The sequence below is a fragment of the Maylandia zebra genome, linkage group LG6 (assembly GCF_041146795.1).
Source record: "Maylandia zebra isolate NMK-2024a linkage group LG6, Mzebra_GT3a, whole genome shotgun sequence".
NCBI lineage: Eukaryota > Metazoa > Chordata > Actinopteri > Cichliformes > Cichlidae > Maylandia > Maylandia zebra.
In genome coordinates this window covers 45,102,063-45,121,631 of record NC_135172.1, presented here as the reverse complement: position 1 = coordinate 45,121,631, position 19,569 = coordinate 45,102,063, and the positions used below count along the sequence as shown (strand labels likewise).

Sequence of the window (19,569 nt, the reverse complement as noted above, 5' to 3'; positions counted from 1 at the left end):
TGCTCGATCATCCAGGTTAGGAATCCCCAAAAGGTTTACAACCTTTGAAAGCCGCCCGCAGAACGAACAGTGGGCTATTTCACTTTATTTATTTTCAGCTCAATGAAAGACAGACAAGTGAAGAAAATTCCCACGTTTATTAACGTCCTCTGAAGGCATCAGCCGGGCTGGCTGTAAAGAATCCGAGCATCACTTAAACGCATCGCCAGCCTGGCTGAGCTGAAGCGTCCGACCAGACACAGCTGAGAGTTTAACGAGACCGAACCAAGACCAGGACCCGCACAAGAGGTCCGTGTCGTCCGTGTCAATGTGACTGGACCGGGAAACAAACCGGAACCGACTGACACGACGTCCGGGTCTGATCCGAGAGTCAGAACACTGGAAGAGCCCTGGATCCTCGGTCCTCGAGAAGGTAAAATTTCCCTCTCCGAAACAAAGTACTGCTGAGCAGTGCGGTAACGAAGTACTGCTGAGCAGTGAGGTGATTTATAAAGTACAGAAGTAGAGAAGTTGAAAATAAGAACAAGAGGTATAAAAATAAACTAACTAGTATTTTGAGGTCATGTAAAATTGAGAAATTATTAAATATGAATAAAAATAACAGTAAAGGGATTTGGAAAACATGAAATATTGTTATTAAAATAGTTCTAGGCAGTTACATTATCCTTCATATTTGACTAATAATGATGAGCGATGTGGTTAATGAGTTCAACAAATTCTTTGTAAGTGTTGGGCCAGACTTGGCTGACAGAACACAAGAAACTGTGCAGAGAAAGAAACTAAGCTCATTGAACGTAATCCTCAACTAGGGCTGGGCCATATCAAACGTTCACGGTAACACCGGTGTAATGTTAGGCAATGGTTAGAAAATGAAATATGGCGATAGAATATGGGTAAAAATTTTAAATAACTTTAATGCACATAAAAAACAGCTGCTTGTTTAAGTGAAAATACATTGATGGGTTTTTTGCACTAATAAAGTTGTGGAGTGGTAAAGTATTTTGTCTCGCGTCAGTTATATCGTTATCGCACATTTTCAAATATATATTGTGATAAATATTTCTGGCCATATTCCCCCGGCCTAATCCTCAGTCAGTGTTTTTAACGGTGGTGGAAAAAAAGGAAATCATGTTGTTGGGAAATCACAAACTGAAAACTCTACAGACTTTGATCGATGCTCCAAACCCTTAACATACATTTGCAATTTGCCTCTACAAACTGGTGCGTTCCCAACACAAATGAAAACTGCTAAAGTAATACCACTGTTTAAAATGGAGATTGACACCAATTCACATTACAGGCCTGTTTCTCTACTCTCACAATTCTCACAAATACTGGAAAAGGTTTTATTAATAGACTTGACAAATTAATAGATAAACATAAAATAATAATGGAAAGTCAGTATGGTTTCAGACCAAATAGATCAACATCCATGGCATTAATGGAACTAACTGAACATATCACTAATAAAACAGATCAAAGACAATGCACAGTCTGAGTTTTCATTGACCTACAAGAAGCTTTTGACACAATCAATCATGAAATATTACCTTATAAACTGGAGCACTACAGCATTAGAGGAGTGGGTCAGGAGTTATTTGAGAGACAGGCAACAATTTGTGAGGCTTGGTGAATATCAGAGTGCCTGGACATTGTTTGTGGAGTTCCACAGGGGTCAGCATTGGGTCCAAAGCTTATTTAACCTGTGCATCAATGATATATAAAAACATCTGATATATTACAGTTTATTTTATTTGCAGATGATTCAAAGATTTTTTTGTGCTGGAGATAATTCACATCAGCTTTTGGAACACAAAACTGAAAACAAGGTTTGACAGAAACAAGTTTTCACTAAATTTGAATAAAACTACATTTATGTTATTTGGAAATTGTAAAAAAGATGCTGGAGCAGAATTGCTGATAAATAATGTTGAAGTAGTAAGTTTCTGATACAACATTTCTGGGTGTGGTAACAGATAACAGAATTCAATTCTGTTATGTTCAGTTTTTCAGCGTCACTCTGAGACAGGATATTTCTAACTTTAGAGATGTTGCGCAAATGGAAGAACGCAGTCTTACATATTTGTTTAATATGTGCGTTGAAGGACATGTCCTGGTCAATGTGCTGGAAACCTCACACAAAGCATATACATGTCACAGGCGTGTTGCAGACAGTTGCAAACTTGATGACGAGCAGGACAGGCTTCTTGAAATCTGTGTCTTTGTCCTTAATTTGAAGATAAGATCACCCCCCACCCTCCCCACCTCACTCCACCCTCCGCCAACAGGAAGCAGATTCCTCAGAGACCTCTTTGCCCTATGAACAGGAAGTGATGTAATCCAGTAATCAGCTGAGATGACTGGGTCAGGAGACAGGAAGAGGCAATCACGCCGATGTTATAAACTCCTCAGACTCACTTTTCATGACCCAACTACGGCATTTCTGTCATCTGCAGATGGCCGACTGTTGACAACAGTTTTCCACAATGCACCACAGTCTGCTGCTCCTTATGACTGCAGCTTCTTCAACATCATTTCCCTTGAACGAAGATCCGCCTTTACAGATGTTCTCAGACAGAAACATCTGTAAAGATCCCACTTGGCCTCAGGAATTAGTACACTACTTTTCCTGCATTTAAACACATGATCGTCTCTCCTGTACTCTTGCTGGCTGCTTTGTTTCATAGTCTTATTTTTTACAGGCAAATGAAGCCAGGTCAATAAAAGGAGTTTCCTGAATGAATGTGAAACTTCAGCTGGGTGGTGGTGTCTTTGGAACTACAGCATTCACCTCCTGATTGCACTGATGATGATTCAGGGAGGGACCAGGGCACTGGCTGTGCCGTCCTGAGGGGTTCTGATGATTGTAGTCAGGAAACTAAGATTAAAGAAACACTTAAAAGCACCAAAATAGATCATCTAACCTTTCAATACAAAGCACCCTGAGACTTCTGTTGTCATGTGACATATCAATTGTACTATATATCTATTGTGTATACTATATTATTTTATCTTATTCTATTCTATTAGGGGTTTTTTTTTGGGGGGGGGGGGGGGTTACTGCTCTAACTTGTATTTTAAGAAAAGATACGATAACCTTTATTAGTCCTACACGTGGGAAAATTGTTGTGTCACAGCAGAAAGTGGACAGTGCAAAGTTACAGTAGCAAAAATTAAGAAAAGCAATGAAATAGGATATGATAATAAGAATAAGATACTATATGACATGATTTCCCACGTGTGGGACTAATAAAGGTTTATCTCATCTTTATCTTATAAACTTAAAGCTGAACTGAATTCAGTTACAGTCAAACAGGATCACTTTTTAATATATTTCATGTTATGTTTTATTCTTCAGGTAAAACTTCCTAACACCAGGGTAGATGGATACTTGATCCCAAACTGACCAAAGTGAAAACAGCAGTTTGTATGACTGTCTGCAAAGCGTTTACTCTGCCGATGTGATCACACAGTGTTGGGACGTTTCACAGAACTCCACATCTGTTTGCATGTGCTCAAACATACAGGCATGCAGCATTGTTCCGTGTTTATTTTTCCAATGTCTGCTTTTAGCTTTATGTCAGAAATGTAATGTTCAAGGTTATGACCTGACGTCAGACCGGCTCCAAACACAGTACAGCGTATACAGTATGCAGTACACACAGAGCAGTGTATGCAGTTGAGAGTACATTTGTCCACATACAGATATCTGAAGCCTTCAGCTGTTACTGCTGAACATGACGGAGACAGCTGCTGGAAATACCACACACACACACACACACACACACACACACTGCCTTCTCATGGTAACGTGGTGGACTTCAGGTGTGTTTTGTTGCTTCTCGCATTAATAAAGTAATAACTGGGTTATAACATCTAGTTCACGTCTGGGCACAGGTTTGTCCTGTGGCTCTTCCCCATACCAGAGCTGGTCCGTCTGCCACGTTTGTGTTTTAAATTCTCAGGCATGACGCTTCATGTTTTTCAGCCGAACAGATGCGTCACACCTACAGGCGAATGAGCAGCTGGGATTGACTAGCGCATGTTCACACCTGTACTTGTAGCACAGGTAAACAGGTGATTCACCTCAACAGGAGTGCATGACAACCTTTTCTTGTTTCAGATCGCTGTGGATGGTGAGTCCAGGATGTACTTCCTGTCTCTGATCCTAATCAGACTGTGGACCTATTAGATCTCACAGGAGTCATGAACTTCGGGTCTGAGTCCTGGCAGTGGTTCAGGGTCCTTCTGGACTAGACTAACAGCAGTGTTTCTTAGACTTTCCAAGGATCGGGACTATGGGACCTCCGGTCGTTCAGGGAGCTCCTGTTGTACCAAAGATGGGGGTCAGGGCCCGAATGTCCGACTTGTCTCAGAGGAGGGATGCTCAGGAGGGTCTGAACTTGAGCTTTCTGAGTCAACCTCCCCATTCCAACAAGAGCCTGGACCCCCAGCCCAGGTCAGAGACTACATTCCCAGTTCGCCCGAGTCCTTCCACCAGCAGGAGTTTGGCAAGGATGAAGAGAAGCAACAGTGAGGTGACGATCAGTGATGTCGGAGCTGAAGACATGGACCCTGCTGCCATCAACCCAAACACAGACGCAAGTCTGAGGCGAAAGTGCTGCAGCACTTCGACACTGGACCGCCAAAGTTTGTCACAATCCACTGAGACTCCTTCCTGGAGGCTGGAGCAGCAGGTGCCCAGCGCACCGCCTCCGTTCCCAGAACCTGCACAGCTTCGTGCTGCACTGTCGCCCAGTCTGCAGACTGCCGCTCGCATTGCTCATGGGGATGTCATCTATGTACCCAACTATGTGAACGCTTCGGTTTATGTGTCGCATGTTCAGAAAACAAAGCCGGAGACATCGATCCTCAGCAGACTAAGGAATCAGAGGACAAACAGGGACACAAGACCCAGCGCAATCTCTTACAAATGCTTTTCTCATTATGATAGTCAGAGTGTCCTCTTCAACTTCAGCAGCGGCTTCGTCCCCCAAGCAGACCTCCAGCACAGAAGGAACGTCTCCACCTCTGGATGTGATGTGTTTGATGCTTTAAGCCCTGATGAACGTGACAAAAACAACTTTCTGGTGAGCAGCTGTCCGTTCTTTCATAATGAGATTGGAGGGGAGATGGAAAGGAGGCTGGGCCTGACTCGGGCCAACACCTCCACCTGCGGTGCTGCAGCAGACACATCCTTCAGCGATCCGCCGCTCAGCACCCACCGCACCAACGCGAGCATCTCAGTGTTGGAGTTTCGTGGAGGAACTCGGGCGTTCGACCAACATCTGATGAATAATCACGACATTGAACACATTGACCTGGGAGCCAGATACTACCTGAAATACTTCTACAACCAAGGTAAGGTCCAGTCGAGGGCCAGACTTCACCACGATGCAGAAGCTGGATGCTCTTGCTAAAAGTAAAGCAAGGACGCTTTTTAAAATAGTGCCACCAGTTTAATCTAGTTCCAACAAAAGATATTTATAACAGGAAGAGTTTGTAATAGATCTCAGTATCCATAGAGTTAAAAAATAAACAGTTCAATAACTTCCAACAGAAACATTCTGCCATAAGGATAGGCGACACGATCAACATGTGACTGTGTGCTAAAAACAAACCCTGAAGTGCAATAATATTTCTGACTGTAAATGAAAAGAAATGAACTGAATATGAAGATCTGAAGATCTAACACACAGGTGTCGAACTCCAGGCCTCGAGGGCCGGTGTCCTGCAGGGTTTAGATGTGTCCTTGATCCAACACAGCTGGTTTAAATGACTAAATGACCTCCTCAACATGTCTTGAAGTTTTCCAGAGGCCTGATAATGAAATAATTATGTGATTCAGGTGTTGACCCAGGGTGAGCTCTAAAACCTGCAGGACACCGGCTTTCGAGGCCTGGAGTTCGACACCCCTGATTAATTTAAGCACTGTTACTGCGTTCAGGTTTCTGTTTTCACTGATGTGAGTGACCTTCTGTGTTTTTTCTGTCAGATCACCAAAATTATTTTGGCATTGATGAGAACTTTGGTCCAGTGTCTCTGAGCCTCCGGCGAGAGAAACTGGAGGAGAGGAGTGATGAGACACAGTACAACTACAGGATGATCCTCAGGACTGGTCAGGTAACTAGTCATGTGACCGGTCACGTGACTGGTTAGGCGACCTGACCTGACCTGATCACAGTCTGGTTTGAGATCATTTTCGATTACTAATTTATAAAGTGACTGTTGGTGATGCTGTTAATCCCTGTTTGTCCTTTTAGTCTGATCCAATCACGCCCCCTCTTTCAGCTGTCTACCCTGAGAGGATCCATCACAGAGGACTCTATCCCATCTTCATCCAAACACGGGACCAGTCGACGTCTTCCTCTGAAGGATGTTCTCGAGTTTGTGGTTCCTCAACTTAGCATCCACAGTCTCAGACTGGCTGCAGATTCACCCAGAGTCCCTGAACTGCTGCTGCAGCTGGACCAGCAGGAGGTGAGCCAGTCCCAGTGTGCCACCCACCAGCTGACCATGAAATACCTGCCACTGCCATGGTTGGCCTTCCCATGTTTCTGACAGGATGGTCTGTGTTAAACTAGAATCCCGTTTCATAGCCATTTTGCTAAATCGGGCTTTTAATGCTGTGACGCTTTCACATAATGAAACAGTTGGCATAAGAATTCAGCTTCTCGTGCTACGTCCACCATGCTGATCAATGCTGAGTAGCGTATTCTTCAAAAACACCCAAACACACATCCTCAGAGAGGTTTTCACAGGCAGCAGCTACGAGTTCTCTGTCTGAAAGAAATGATTCACTATTATCTCATCCTTCTAGAGCTTTAGAGATCCTAATAAAGCTTCTGTGATTCTGTCCAGTTTAGAGACAAACTCAGACTTGATGGTATTAGCTGGAACAAGTAAGATGTACCTTTTTAATCAGCTACAGTTTTTGTCACGTTTTCCTTACTTTTTGGTGGCCCTCCCAGAGGTCAGTACAAAATAAAGAAAACCTTCTTGTTGTGCTCTCTCAGAAGTTTAGCAAAGTGATACAAAGCAGTTTTTTAAGTGGCCACTGGGAGCCTGAGCAGAAGAAGAGAGGTCTCTTTAAGCTCCAGTCAGACTGAAATCCCAGGAGACGACACAGACGGACATCAGCCTGAGAACACAGCAGGAAGATGATAAGTTTACTATCGCATTAATATGAGATATCCACATGAGCGGCAGGAGGGTGCTCCTGCCTTCAGGTGTCTCAGGTAAGAGACGAGGTAAAACACTGTGATAGGCTCATCTTTTTGTCCAGGTGCCCTAAAACGTCCACTGCAAGAGGGAGAAGTCAGCTGACCTTCCGATGTTGTGTGAAATGACCAAAGGTCTCCTGACACGGCATCATCAAGTCAATATAAACAATAAAACCAGTAAATCCAGTACAAACAGTGACACCAGCATTTTCTCCAATTTCTGAAGTACTCCTGTTTCAACTAACTATTATACAAATTATTATACAAATGATTTTCACTTGTGTGGGAAATCTAACCCCTCTTAGACCTTCACCGCAACTTTACACACGTTCAAGTTTCTCAGGCGCTTCATGTCTGGTTATGCAGAAGGTTACCGGGTAGGGTTAAAAGATTTCCCGCTGGAGCGTAATTCACGCATCAGTTCCAAACCTTCTGAATTGATCTTATAACCAGCACCTTCAGAGTCCCGATGGTCCACGCTGACCCTGCCTGCTTTTCTTTGTTTTACTGCAGCTGAAGTTCCAGCGCAAAGTGGGCGTGTTATTCTGTCGGGCTGGTCAGTCCACCGAGGAGGACAACAGTGACTCTGGCAGTCCCGCTCTAGATCAGTTCCTGGACCTTCTGGGCCACAGAGGTCCACTGAAAGATACCAGCGGTACCAGCACCATTTCTTTTTCTGAAACAAAACCGGGTCCTTGTTTGTCCTGGTTCTGCAATGATGTCAGAATGGTGTTTGGTAATTGTTGTTACTTTCTGTTTGCTTGTTTTTGTTTCCTGTCAGAAGACTCAACAGGGAGGCAGTCAGTTTTTACAACGTTCAGAGAATTCAAGCTGATGTTCCACGTGTCCACGGCAAGCAGCCCTCAGCAGGTGATTCTCCTGTTCCTAGTTTGACCTTGTGCTGTGTACTGCACAAGTACCACAACTAAAGTTTTCAAGTATCTGTACTTTATATCCGTATTTGTTTTTCTGACAGCTTTTTACTTTTATTCTCCACATTTCAACACAAATATTTCATCTTCCTACTTTATACATTTTCCAAGCGTGCTCCTTACTTTAGGTTTAACACTGACTCACATCGTAAGTTATTTCCCATCACTGCAACCCTTTAAACATCAAACCGATCTGAAAGTAAATGTAGGACCGATTACAGGTAAAATACAGTCCTATTGGTTTATCCATCATAAGGACGTATCAGATAAAGATAAAGAGGCAAAACCATATAATTTATGCATTGCTACTGTTAGTTAAAGGAGGTCATAACGGTGCTTTTTTATGTTCTGGTCACAGTACATCAGCTAACTACTGAAGTACTACAAAGGAAACAAATGAGAGATAAGATCATTTTGTTTAGAGATGGAGAAAGATGTAAGACATTGTGGGTGGCCCACTTCAGCTCAGGTCCTCTACCAAAGGCCTGGGAGCCTGAGGTTCCTGCACAGTATCTTTGCTGTTCCTAGTTCCACCCTCTTCTAGACAGAGATGTTGAATGTCACCCCACATTTTGCTGGAGCCACTAGGCCAGTTCAGAGGTTATGTATTATGATTACCATGGGAACCACTGTTACCTTCACTCTCCGCATCTTCTCGGGCTCCTCTCTCAGCCCTTGGTACTTCTGCTTATCATGTTACTTTTTCTTGATGTTGCTATCACTAGGTTCAGCTACATCACTATGGCCATCTTCCTCTGCTTGCCCACTAACGGTGGTAGATACCGTGCAGGGGCCTGTCCTTCTATGATGGTTCCTCTCCTTGCTTCTCGTCTTACTCAGGTTTCTGCTGCCTGAGGTATTCACTAAGGACACAATGAGTTGTGGCCAACTTTTTGATGTACTCATGGATGTTCGTTGTCTCATCCTGGACAGTGGTTCTGAAACTCACTAGTCTTCGGCCTCCTCCGTTCTGCTTAGTGTACAGCCTTGGGGTGCTGGATTTGGGGTAATACTCTGCATGCATGGTCAGGAGCTTTCTTGTCTTGATGCAAGTGGCTTCTGTCTCCTCCTTTGGCCAGCTTATTATCCCAACAGGGTACTTGATCATCGGCAGGGTGTAGGTGCTGATTGCCCGGATCTTATTCCTCCCATTCAGCTGACTCCTCTGGACTTGCCTTACTTTCTGCAGGTACTTGATGGTTGGGACTTCCCTAGCAGCTTCTTCATGATTCCCATTTGCCTGTAGGATTCCTGGGTACTTGTAGCTGTCCTCAATGTCTGCATTGTTGCTTCTGGTAGTGCAGTCCCCTCAGTTCTGACTAGCATCCCTCTTTTCGTTACCGTCCAACTACATTTCTCCAGTCTGAATGAAATTCCGATGTTATTGCTGTAGATTCTCGTGGTTTGAATCAGTGAATCGATGTCTTGTTCACTCCTGGCATACAGTGGCTGACGTTTGCCACGTTCTGTATTCAGTATCTGTAGCCAGTCTTGACAATGACCTCACTGAGAGGGTCCAGGCTAGGGGTGGTGTGGTGGAGCATTGTCTGTGGCACCGCTGCAGAGTCACACCTGAGCGGCATGAGAAATCAAGCCTTACTGGCTTAAAAGAAGAATGAACTGGGTCCTGTTGTTGTTGTTGTTGTTGGTGTCTGTGGCGACAGCTGAAAAGCTGCAACCGAGTGTTCAAAACAACAGCAGAGATAAAAGAAAAGTGAAAGAATGTGATCTGGTCTGCTGTGCATCCCGAAACCCAGGATCGTAGCATGGCAGAACCATGACCGGGACAGCCAAGGGAGGCGCTGGCCCAAATGGTGGCCAAACTCGCAGCTACAAAGAGGGAGCGGTGTTACCGCCAGCAGGAACAACTGCAGGATCGGTCCAAGCACCGGATGCAGTTGGTAGAGTTTGGCAGCTCGGATCGGGTCTTGGCGAAGACCCCGCCGACATCCCTTGACTGCATGGGAGTGACTGATGACCAGACTGCTTTGGCACCCGTACCGGTCCCAGGGAGAGGCCAGCCAGGGCACAGCCTACTTCCGCACGCATACCCACTCCGGGAGGGACCTGCCCAGGGTTAGAGTTGAGGTCTGCACGGCAGCTGGACCTGCCTGGCTTCCACCAGAGGCCAGCATGCGGTGGGGGCCTGTGCGCCGGCCACCTGCCGCCTGTGAGCCTTGACTCACATCCACGACTGCTGCGCCGCCGCCACTTGTCACGCAGTCAGCCCCTAGTATAATTAACAGATAACTGCTAAGATGGAGAGGAAACTAATTTAGAAGATCATCATTTAGCCTGGAGAAATAGTTTGTTGCTCTAAAAAAAAAACTAAAAACATTTGTACTGTGCTATACTATACTAATGCTATACTAATGCTATTCATCACTGGTTGAAGAAAATAAGAACAACCCTAGATTTCTCTTCAGCACTGTAGCCAGGCTGAAAAACAGTCAGAGCACTGCTGAGCCAACCATCCCTTTAATGTTAACTAGTAATGACTTCATGAACGTCAGGCATTTGCAGCCGTGGCAGAGTGCTTTGGCCAACCCCTATTAAAAGGGAGTTGCAGTTATCTAAGCGTAAGGTTATAAAAGCATGGATGACAGTTTCCAAGTCACGCCTGGAAAGAAAAGGCTTGACCTTCAATAGACGTCTGAGGTGACAGAATGAGGATTTTACTACGCCATTTATGTGGCCATCAAAACTAAGTGCAGCCCAAGATTAGTAACCGAGCTCTTCAGGTGAGGAGCAAAGTCAACATCTGGTGTACCAGATTGGGACTGAATAAAAGTCCCTATGTTTTACATTCATTAAAATTAAAATACTGCAGGGCCAGCCATGATTTAACTTTGCTAAGACAATCAAGCAGGAGTCCAATCGAGGCGCTATCACAGTGATTGAAAGGTAGGTAAAGCTGGCAATCGTCAGCATATAGATGAAATTAAATTTTGTGTTTTCAATTTCCCAGTGGCTCCCAGTGGCAGGAGATACAATGAAAACAGTAGTGGCCCAAAAATAGATCCTTGCAGTACACCTCATGGCAGAGGGGCCACAGAGGATGAGGCCGAACCCAACTTAACACAAACGTTCCTGTCAGAGAGATATGGTTTTATCCATGAAGCTGCCAAGCCAGAAATTCCTACACAATGCTGTAGTCGAGAGATCAGCAGGTCATGATCCGCTGTGTCAAATGCAGCAGTCAGATTCAACAAAACAACCAATACATTTTTACCACAGTCCGTCACTAACAAAATGTTATTCATAACCTTTATGAGAGGTGTCTCCATGCTGTGAAACAGCTTAGAGTCGGACTGAAGAGCTTCTGGAATTTGAAAATCACTTAGATGGTTCCTCAGCTGAGTGTGAACAATCTTTTCCAGGATCTTATTCAGAAAAGGAAGCTTTGAGATGGGTCTGAAGTTTGTCGTAATTGAAATGTCTGAGCCCAGTTTCTTAAGTAAAGGATGGATAACTGCATGCTTAAACTCACTTGGTACTTGACGTGGCAAGAGACTGGTATTAAGTTCGGCACAACAGCGTCGGCCAGGTGCAAGCCGTCTAACAGCAGGACGATTTTATTTTATTTAGAAAGAGGGGCAATACATATTAATGAACATTTTAACAAATGTAAATGTGCCAGATTATAGCCTTCAATTCAATTCAATTCAATTTTATTCATATAGCGCCAAATCACAACAAAAGTCGCCTCAAGGCGCTTCATAGATACAGAGAAAAACCCAACAATCATATGACCCCTATGAGCAAGCACTTTGGTGACAGTGGGAAGGAAAAACTCCCTTTTAACAGGAAGAAACCTCCGGCAGAACCAGGCTCAGGGAGGGGCGGCCATCTGCTGCGACCGGTTGGGGTGAGAGAAGGAAGACAGGATAAAAGACATGCTGTGGAAGAGCGACAGAGGTTAATAACAGATATGATTCAATGCAGCCTTGGGCTAATTTCCATCTGCAGACCCTCTGGCAGGTTGGTTTTAAAAGAGGAACAATGTCAAATAAAATGGGCATATGGTCAGGGAATGTACAAATACATATGATGATGCCAAGTTCAACGTGTGACCACGTTCTTGAGTGGCACCCTTAACAGATTGAACAAAATTAAAAGGGTTCACAAAGTCCTTAGCCAGCGGCTTCCCTGGGCAACAGACATGAATATTAAAATCACCGAGCTGCAGTGGTTTGTATCATATCTATCTAATAGACTCCAAATTGTTCACGGGGCGATCGTGGCTCAAGAGTTGGCAGTTCGTCTTGTAATCGGAAGGTTGCTGGTTTGGGCCCCAACTCCGACAGTCTCAGTCGTTGTGTCCTTGGGCGAGACACTTCACCTACTGGTGATGGTCAGAGGACCCGGTGATGCCAGTGTCCGGCAGCCTCGCCTCTGTCAGTGCGCTCCAGGGTGGCTGTGGCTACAATGTAGCTGCCATCACCAGTGTGTGAATGTGTGTGAGTGTGTGGATGACTGAAGGTAGTGTAAAGTGCTTTGGGGTCCTTACGGACTAGTAAAAGCGCTATACAAATACAGGCCATTTACCATTTGCCATGTAAATGGAGAGTCCTCTTCACACACTGAGGTTAATTATGGAGTTGCACAGGGTTCAGTGCTAGGACCAATTCTGTTTACATTATACATGCTTCCCTTAGGCAGCATCATTAGAAGACATAGCATACATTTACACTGCTATGCAGATGACACCCAGCTCTATCTGTCCATGAAGCCAGATAACACACACCAATGAGTTAAACTGCAGGAATGTCTTAAAGACATAAAGACCTGGATGGCCGCTAACTTTCTGCTTCTTCATTCAGATCAAACTGAGGTTATTGTACTCGGCCCTGAAAATCGGATTGGATGGGATGAGATCTGAAACATCTTCACAAACTCAAAGAAGTCCAATTGGCTTTTTTCAAGCTCTTAAGATAAAATCGCTGTAAATCGTGTGTGTGTGTGTTTCAGCTGCTTCATAAGAGTCTTACTGGGAATGACTTCGTCACAGTAATCTTCCAGGAGCCGAACTCCCCGCCCTTCAGTCCGCAGAACATCTGCTCACATTCCCAACATGTCTTCATCATCGTTCGAGTCCACCGTCCCTGCAGCCAGCACACCTGTTACAGGTAGGATTGTAACTAGAGCAGGTGAGATTATAACGTGAGCAGGTAGAACAGTTGAGACCTGTTGATGTGTCATTTGTGTCCTGTTAGTATTGCAGTGTCCAGGCGTAGAGACATCCCGTTCTTTGGTCCCTTGATCCCACCAGGTTGGATGTTTTCAGCCTCACCTGAATTCAGAAATTTCCTGCTGACGAAGATCATTAATGCCGAAAATGCTGCGCACAGGTCAGAGACCTTTGTCACAATAAGAGCACTACGCAGACAGGAGCACCTGAAGGAGCTGGTGGAAAACTTTTCCACATCAGTGCTAGTGGACTCATCATCTTCCATCAAGTTCAGCTTTATCTCTCTGGTAGTAAAGAAAAAAGAGCGCAGCGCACCACGGCCTCATGCTTACCTGAACACTGCTGGGGCTCTCACCTGGAGTGTGACAGCAAAAGACTTCAGCTGCTCTTTTGATGTACCATGCCAGCTCGCCATCTCCAGTGAGTTTGTGGTGCTTGTAGAGGAAGCCAGCAGACAGGTAGTGTTTCACTGTTACTGCAGAGGCGTGATTGGCTGGAACGCCGGCCACAAAGGCATTAAACTTTTCTACGAACACGGAGACTGTGTGATGCTGTCGACACGAGAGAGAGGCTGGGAGGACAGCCGCGAGATTGCCCAGAGACTGCAGGTGACCAGAATCCTTTGTGAACCTGAATCTGAGCATGTGTCATACACAAGAATGATCTGATGTCATCTGTTTTCTGACCTCAGCTGGTGACTCATGGCGGTCCTGCTGTGGACATGATTCTGAGGAGGAACCGCCACGGTCAGTTTGGGTTTCACGTGAACTTTGAAGGAGTGGTGGCGGATGTTGAGACCAACAGTTTTGCGTGGAAGGAGGGTCTCCGGCCCGGCTGTAGGATAATGGAGATCTGCGCGGTCGCCATAGTAAAGCTATCACATAAGCAGATGATTGAGCTGCTGAGGACATCGATGACCGTGAGCGTGGTCGTTATTCTGCCGCACGAAGATGGGACACCTCGCAGGTCACATGATGGTTTATTTGAACTTTATTTTAATGGTTAGAAGAAAATATAAATATATGAAACGCAAATGCCGAATAGAAAATGTTTGAGAGATTTTTAGTGTTTCAATCTGTTTATAGTTCTGTTTCGCTTATGTGGTAAAAGTCAACTGGTAGGCTGCTGCTCACTGTGGCTGATAACATCGGTAAAAATAGGCTCGTTTAATCTTCATATCTCAGGATGTCAGGACTTCCTGTGCCATCATTAAATGTTTCCTGAGTTCTCTGCCACAGATGGAGGATGGATTATGAGCTGTAATCCTCTCACTGTGCGAGTTTGACTGCACACCTGTAAGTCAGATTTCAGGGTCAAACATAATCCGAGTGCCAGGGCCACGCCATCACGTGTCCAGAATCCCAGGAGATCTGAGCTTGAATCAGGTTTGCATGATCCTTTGGGCTCTGACTGACACCTAGCAGTGCATAAAGAGGCTTTGACCGTTGTGAGGACAAGCTCACGTCACGCTGACCACATCGTGACATCCCCGCAGCAAGTTTGATGTGGCTTCAGACCAGAAATCAGTTAATCAGCTGTGCGTGGGAAAAAAAGATCCACCAGATGAATAATTTATTTTCTCTGAAAAACCGAACAGGCAAATTATATATAAGGCAAAATAAAAGAACTCAGCCGGCCTCCTTCAGTGCATTTACAGTCAGTAAACTCACTCAGGGATACAAAATGGCCTGAATTAGTAATAAGCTGCAGCTTTGAGGTCATTTCCTCAGAGTGAAGATTATCAGAGCAGAAAACCTGAGGATAACGCGTGGAGTACGCTGTTAACGGGAACACAGGAACCCGCCTCATAAACGCTCCTTACAGTTTGACTATAATAAGTAAAAATAAGGAGCAGATAAACTACACCAACCAATCAGCAGCCAGTAAATCTGAGGATAGCAGAGGGAAAGCCTGTGGAGGCATTTTTGTTGAGTTTTACATCAGCAGTGATTGGTTTAAAGTGACGGAGCACGAGGAGTGACATCAGTCGGTACAGACTTGGACTTTTTCTGTAAACGATCACTCACACACTCACTCACTCGCTCTCCTCTCTTTGTTCTTCGGTCTTCAGGAGTTTCTCAGAAATCTACCAAGTCCCGAGGTTTGAGTACAAACTGGACTCTGACATCACTTCCCACCCATTAAGAGTAACCCCACCCACCTGGCACAAGGTGTTAGAAGCTCCGCCTACTCAGAGCATCCCAGGTGAACTGGAACAGCAACTGAGACCAATTAAACAATTGAATGAGGGATCCAGGTAACACACCTGTACCTGTCTGTGGGGGTCAGTTTGTGTCACAATAACCAGAGACAGTCAGAGTTGCCGAAGTCCAGCAAAACTTCCTTCCTTCCTTCCATCAGGAGCATTTTTCTCCACGTCGGAAGTTTATTTAGAATATTATTGAATCTGTTCTCGTCTTTGCAGTTCCTCGTGTCGAGTTTTGTTTGTGTTGTTACATCATAGAGGATTATTGGCCTGATATTCTTTCACTTGTTTCTGTGTTGAAGCAGTCATGTAAGGTTTTTAGGGCTGATGTGATGATTATTGATTGATATCAGTTAGGATCATTAATCCAGACCGTTTCTTTACCCAGAATCCCTCAGCACTCTGTCCTTCTGCAGGTCACCAAGCAAACACTCGACTTCCGTTGACCCCGGACCACCTTTGACCCCACAGAGCCATGCCCGATGGGGGTAATTATTGATCCATTAGCGATCTACGTTTTCTTTTAAACAAAGTAATCGGATTATCTGTTGATGTCAATCTTGCTTTCAGAGCTCGTCCTGATTGGGCAGTCAGCTCTGAAGAAGACTCACTTGAGAAGATCGGGAGATCTAAAGGTGGGTTTACCTGGATGTGACCTGGTTTGGCTCTGCAGCTCTGAGCTTTGACATTTAACCCTTTGAACTTTAACAACAACCTGGAACATCTTCATCTTCTCCTCCAGAGGCCAGTCACCTTTGTCATCACGATCATCCTCATCGTGTGACGAAGGCTCGGGGGGGGTTTCAGCCCAGTCTGATAGATGCCAACAACACGCTTTCCAGCAGCAGCGGCAGCGAGAGCAGATACTCCGACTGTCATCTCACTCACACTAAGGTGCCTTCAATGGACAGCGGAATTGACTCCGCCCCCTGCACATCATCAGCCCAACCAGCTGGGGCTGGGGCGACGCTGGTCCTGAGTGATATCCAGAGAGGCAAATGGACAATCTCGGCCGGTCACATGACCAACCTGAGTGAGACCTGCTCTCTGTCCTGGTGAGCTGCAAGTAAACAAATGATGTAATCTCTAACTGTGATTTTTACATTGTGTATTTATTTTTCCATTGAGCTCCACAGCCTGAGGGCAGTCAGCCAGTTGGAGTGTTCGGATTTAACATTTGAGTAAATGTTCAGCCCATTATTTCTGGGCGTAGCAGAGTGCCAAGGTTAGTGTTGTCCAACGTTGTCCTCAACACCTTTATCTTGACCAAACTTGGATTTATCCTTCTTATTCAGTAATACATTTCCATGTAGTCAAATTTCACATTGGATCAATCAGCTGGGCAAACAAAACAGCTGCATCAGAGTTTCTCTTGGGAGTCGATGGGATCCAAAATAACTAGAGTACTGCAAGACTATGGGCTCAAAATGTGGTCATAAATATTTTGTACTTGTAAATCAGCTTTGTATGTGTAAAAAGAAGTACGAATTTTGACCCGATCTTCCTTTCATCTGATTGGTCAATGTCATGTCAATCACAAATGTAACAATCCAATCAGAGAACAGATGGGTTTGGCTGTCGGAGGGGTGCTTTTTTGAACTGCAGGTCTTTGAAGAGAATAAGGTGGCAGAGCAGGTCAGCCACTAATCAGAAGGTCGGTGGTTCGATCCCAGGCTGCCTCCTGGCTGCATGCCAAATATCCTTGGGCAAGATACTAACCCCGTGTTTGCCTACTGGTGGTGGTCAGAGGGCCCGGTGGCACCAGTGTCCGGCAGCCTCGCCTCTGTCAGTGCGCCCCAGGGCAGCTGTGGCTACAATGTAGCTGCCATTGCCAGTGTGTGAATGTGTGTGTGAATGGGCGAATGACTGAATGTAGTGTAAAGCGCTTTGGGGTCCTGCGCAAGTAATGCGCTATACAAATGCAGGCCATTTACCATTTACATGCCAACCCAGCGTTTTCCTTCATCACCACGAAGGAAAACAGTCTGTGGTCGTCCGAGTTTGGTGATTTTTGTGTCACAGGTCTACGTGTTTAATACAGGGACTTCCACAGCCTTTTCAACAGCGCTGCGGACCGCGAGGGGGCGGGCAGTGTTTTGGAAATGACAGTCTTCATTACAAAGCTTTCCTTTGTTATGAATTAGCATACATGTTTTTATTGAACATTTGAAGAAACAATAAAAAAAACAGAAACTCTTGTAGAGGAGATAAAGTCAGAGATAGAAACGACAGGTGCATCTAGTGCAGGTAGAGCTGCTGCACACAGAGCTCAGCAGCCAGCGCAACAAATCCTGGATCCTTGGCTTTTAGTTAGCATTAGCAGCACATGCTGCCTCTGATGTGAAAGGACCTTCATGCTGCACACTGTGACTCACAGCAATGGTCCCGGGTCAGCCCTGACTTTGTGTTAAACTAATCCTAAAGTAATAATGGTGTTTCTAACCACTGATATAGCACAACTTTATTCTTTCAACAGCTGCTGAAAGTTAGGGGACCTAGCTGCTATCGGATATTTATATAGAGATCCTCCAGCTTCAAACCCTTCAAGGAGTTCAAAAAAGCACCCCTCCGACAGCCAAACCCATCTGTTCTCTGATTGGATTGTTACATTTGTGATTGACATGACATTGACCAATCAGATGAAAGGAAGAAAAATAGGGTCAAAATTCGTACTTTTAACTTGCAGGGTTTTTTTTGGCTAAGTCCACACACAAATTCTTTTTACACATACGAAACTGATTTACAAGTACAAAATATTTATGACCACATTCTGAGCCCATACAAGACATTGATCTGGTTGACTTTGTGCTTGATTTTTTATGATTCCTTTTGTGGAAATGCTTCCACATTCAGTTTTCATATCATGGATTGCGTGGAAAACACTGAAGTCGGGTTTTTTCTGTTCACTGAAGTGGGTGATGGCTGAAACTTCCAACGATGGATGATGGCTCGATGAATAATAAAAGGAAGAATGGTTGATACGTCGATCAATGGACAAACTTATTTATGACTGTATGGCTAATAGTCAAGAGCAACATTTAATGGCAGCTCTAAATAATTTTGATTGGACTAGCATACTATCCTGTGATGACACTAATAAATGTTGTGATCTATTATACTCTGCTATTAAAGGGGTCTTGTCACAGTTTCAGAAAGAGAGCCATTTAAAGAAAAGAGTTTATTCCTTGCCTTGGATTAATATTGAATGTAAACAGCTTATGAGACTCAGAGACCAGTTACTTCAAAAATCGTTACAATCTGGATTAAATACTGATCGATTACATTTTATATCGGCAAGGAATAAAGTCACGCAAACTTTGAGAATGGCAAAAGCAAATTTTTTTCATGACTGTAATTAATAGTGCCAAAGGAAACTGTAACCTAATTTAAGATAAGATAAGATAAGATAAGATAAGATAACCTTTATTAGTCCCACACGTGGGAAATTTGTTTTGTCACAGCAGGAAGTGGACAGTGCAAAAGTTATGAGGCAAAAATTAGAATACAATAAGAATAAATACAGTACACAACTGTACAGAATAGAATAAAATAAAATATTATATACAGTAGAATAAAATAAAATAAATATACAATAAGATAAAAATAGAATACAAATACAAATACTATATACAACTGAGTAAAAATACAACGATGACAGAAAGGATTATTGCACTTAGTATTATTGCATATGTATGGATGTGTGTGCTTGATCAGTTAAAGTCTTTATTATGGAGTCTGACAGCAGTGGGGAGGAAAGACCTGCGAAATCTCTCCGTCCCACACCGTGGGTGCCGCAGTCTCCCACTGAAGGAGCTGCTCAGTGCTGTCACAGTCTGCTGCATGGGGTGGGAGATGTTGTCCATCAGGGATGACAGCTTAGCCGCCGTTCTCCTGTCACTCACCACCTCCACTGGGTCCAGAGAAAATATTTGGGAAAATATTAACAAACTCCTTGATAACAGTAAGCATAATGCTGATACAGACCTTGAACTTAAATTTGCCAATGAACTGGTATCA

General features: G+C 44.4%; 1 protein-coding gene across 8 annotated transcripts in view; it reads left to right on the top strand.

Annotated features, from left to right (window-relative positions):
• Positions 1-148: 148 nt before the first annotated feature.
• LOC101486976 (signal-induced proliferation-associated 1-like protein 2) overlaps positions 149-19,569 on the top strand; it is a 41,080-nt gene continuing 21,659 nt past the window's right edge. The window contains exons 1-13 of one of the 8 annotated variants that reach the window (XR_013099067.1): positions 149-412; positions 4,124-5,361; positions 5,996-6,123; positions 6,292-6,480; positions 7,737-7,878; positions 8,005-8,093; positions 13,127-13,284; positions 13,372-13,954; positions 14,038-14,312; positions 15,418-15,603; positions 15,969-16,040; positions 16,123-16,187; positions 16,295-16,607. Coding sequence is in view for 7 of the 8 variants with exons in the window: in XM_076885348.1 (XP_076741463.1) it covers positions 4,299-5,361; positions 5,996-6,123; positions 6,292-6,480; positions 7,737-7,878; positions 8,005-8,093; positions 13,127-13,284; positions 13,372-13,954; positions 14,038-14,312; positions 15,418-15,603; positions 15,969-16,040; positions 16,123-16,187; positions 16,295-16,607 (3,263 nt within the window). In the remaining variant the exon portion in view is untranslated. Of the gene's footprint in view, positions 413-4,123; positions 5,362-5,995; positions 6,124-6,291; positions 6,481-7,736; positions 7,879-8,004; positions 8,094-13,126; positions 13,285-13,371; positions 13,955-14,037; positions 14,313-15,417; positions 15,604-15,940; positions 16,041-16,122; positions 16,188-16,294; positions 16,608-19,569 lie in introns of all 8 variants that reach the window. The other 7 variants (XM_076885348.1, XM_076885349.1, XM_012915640.5 and 4 more) reach the window with 7 other exon arrangements.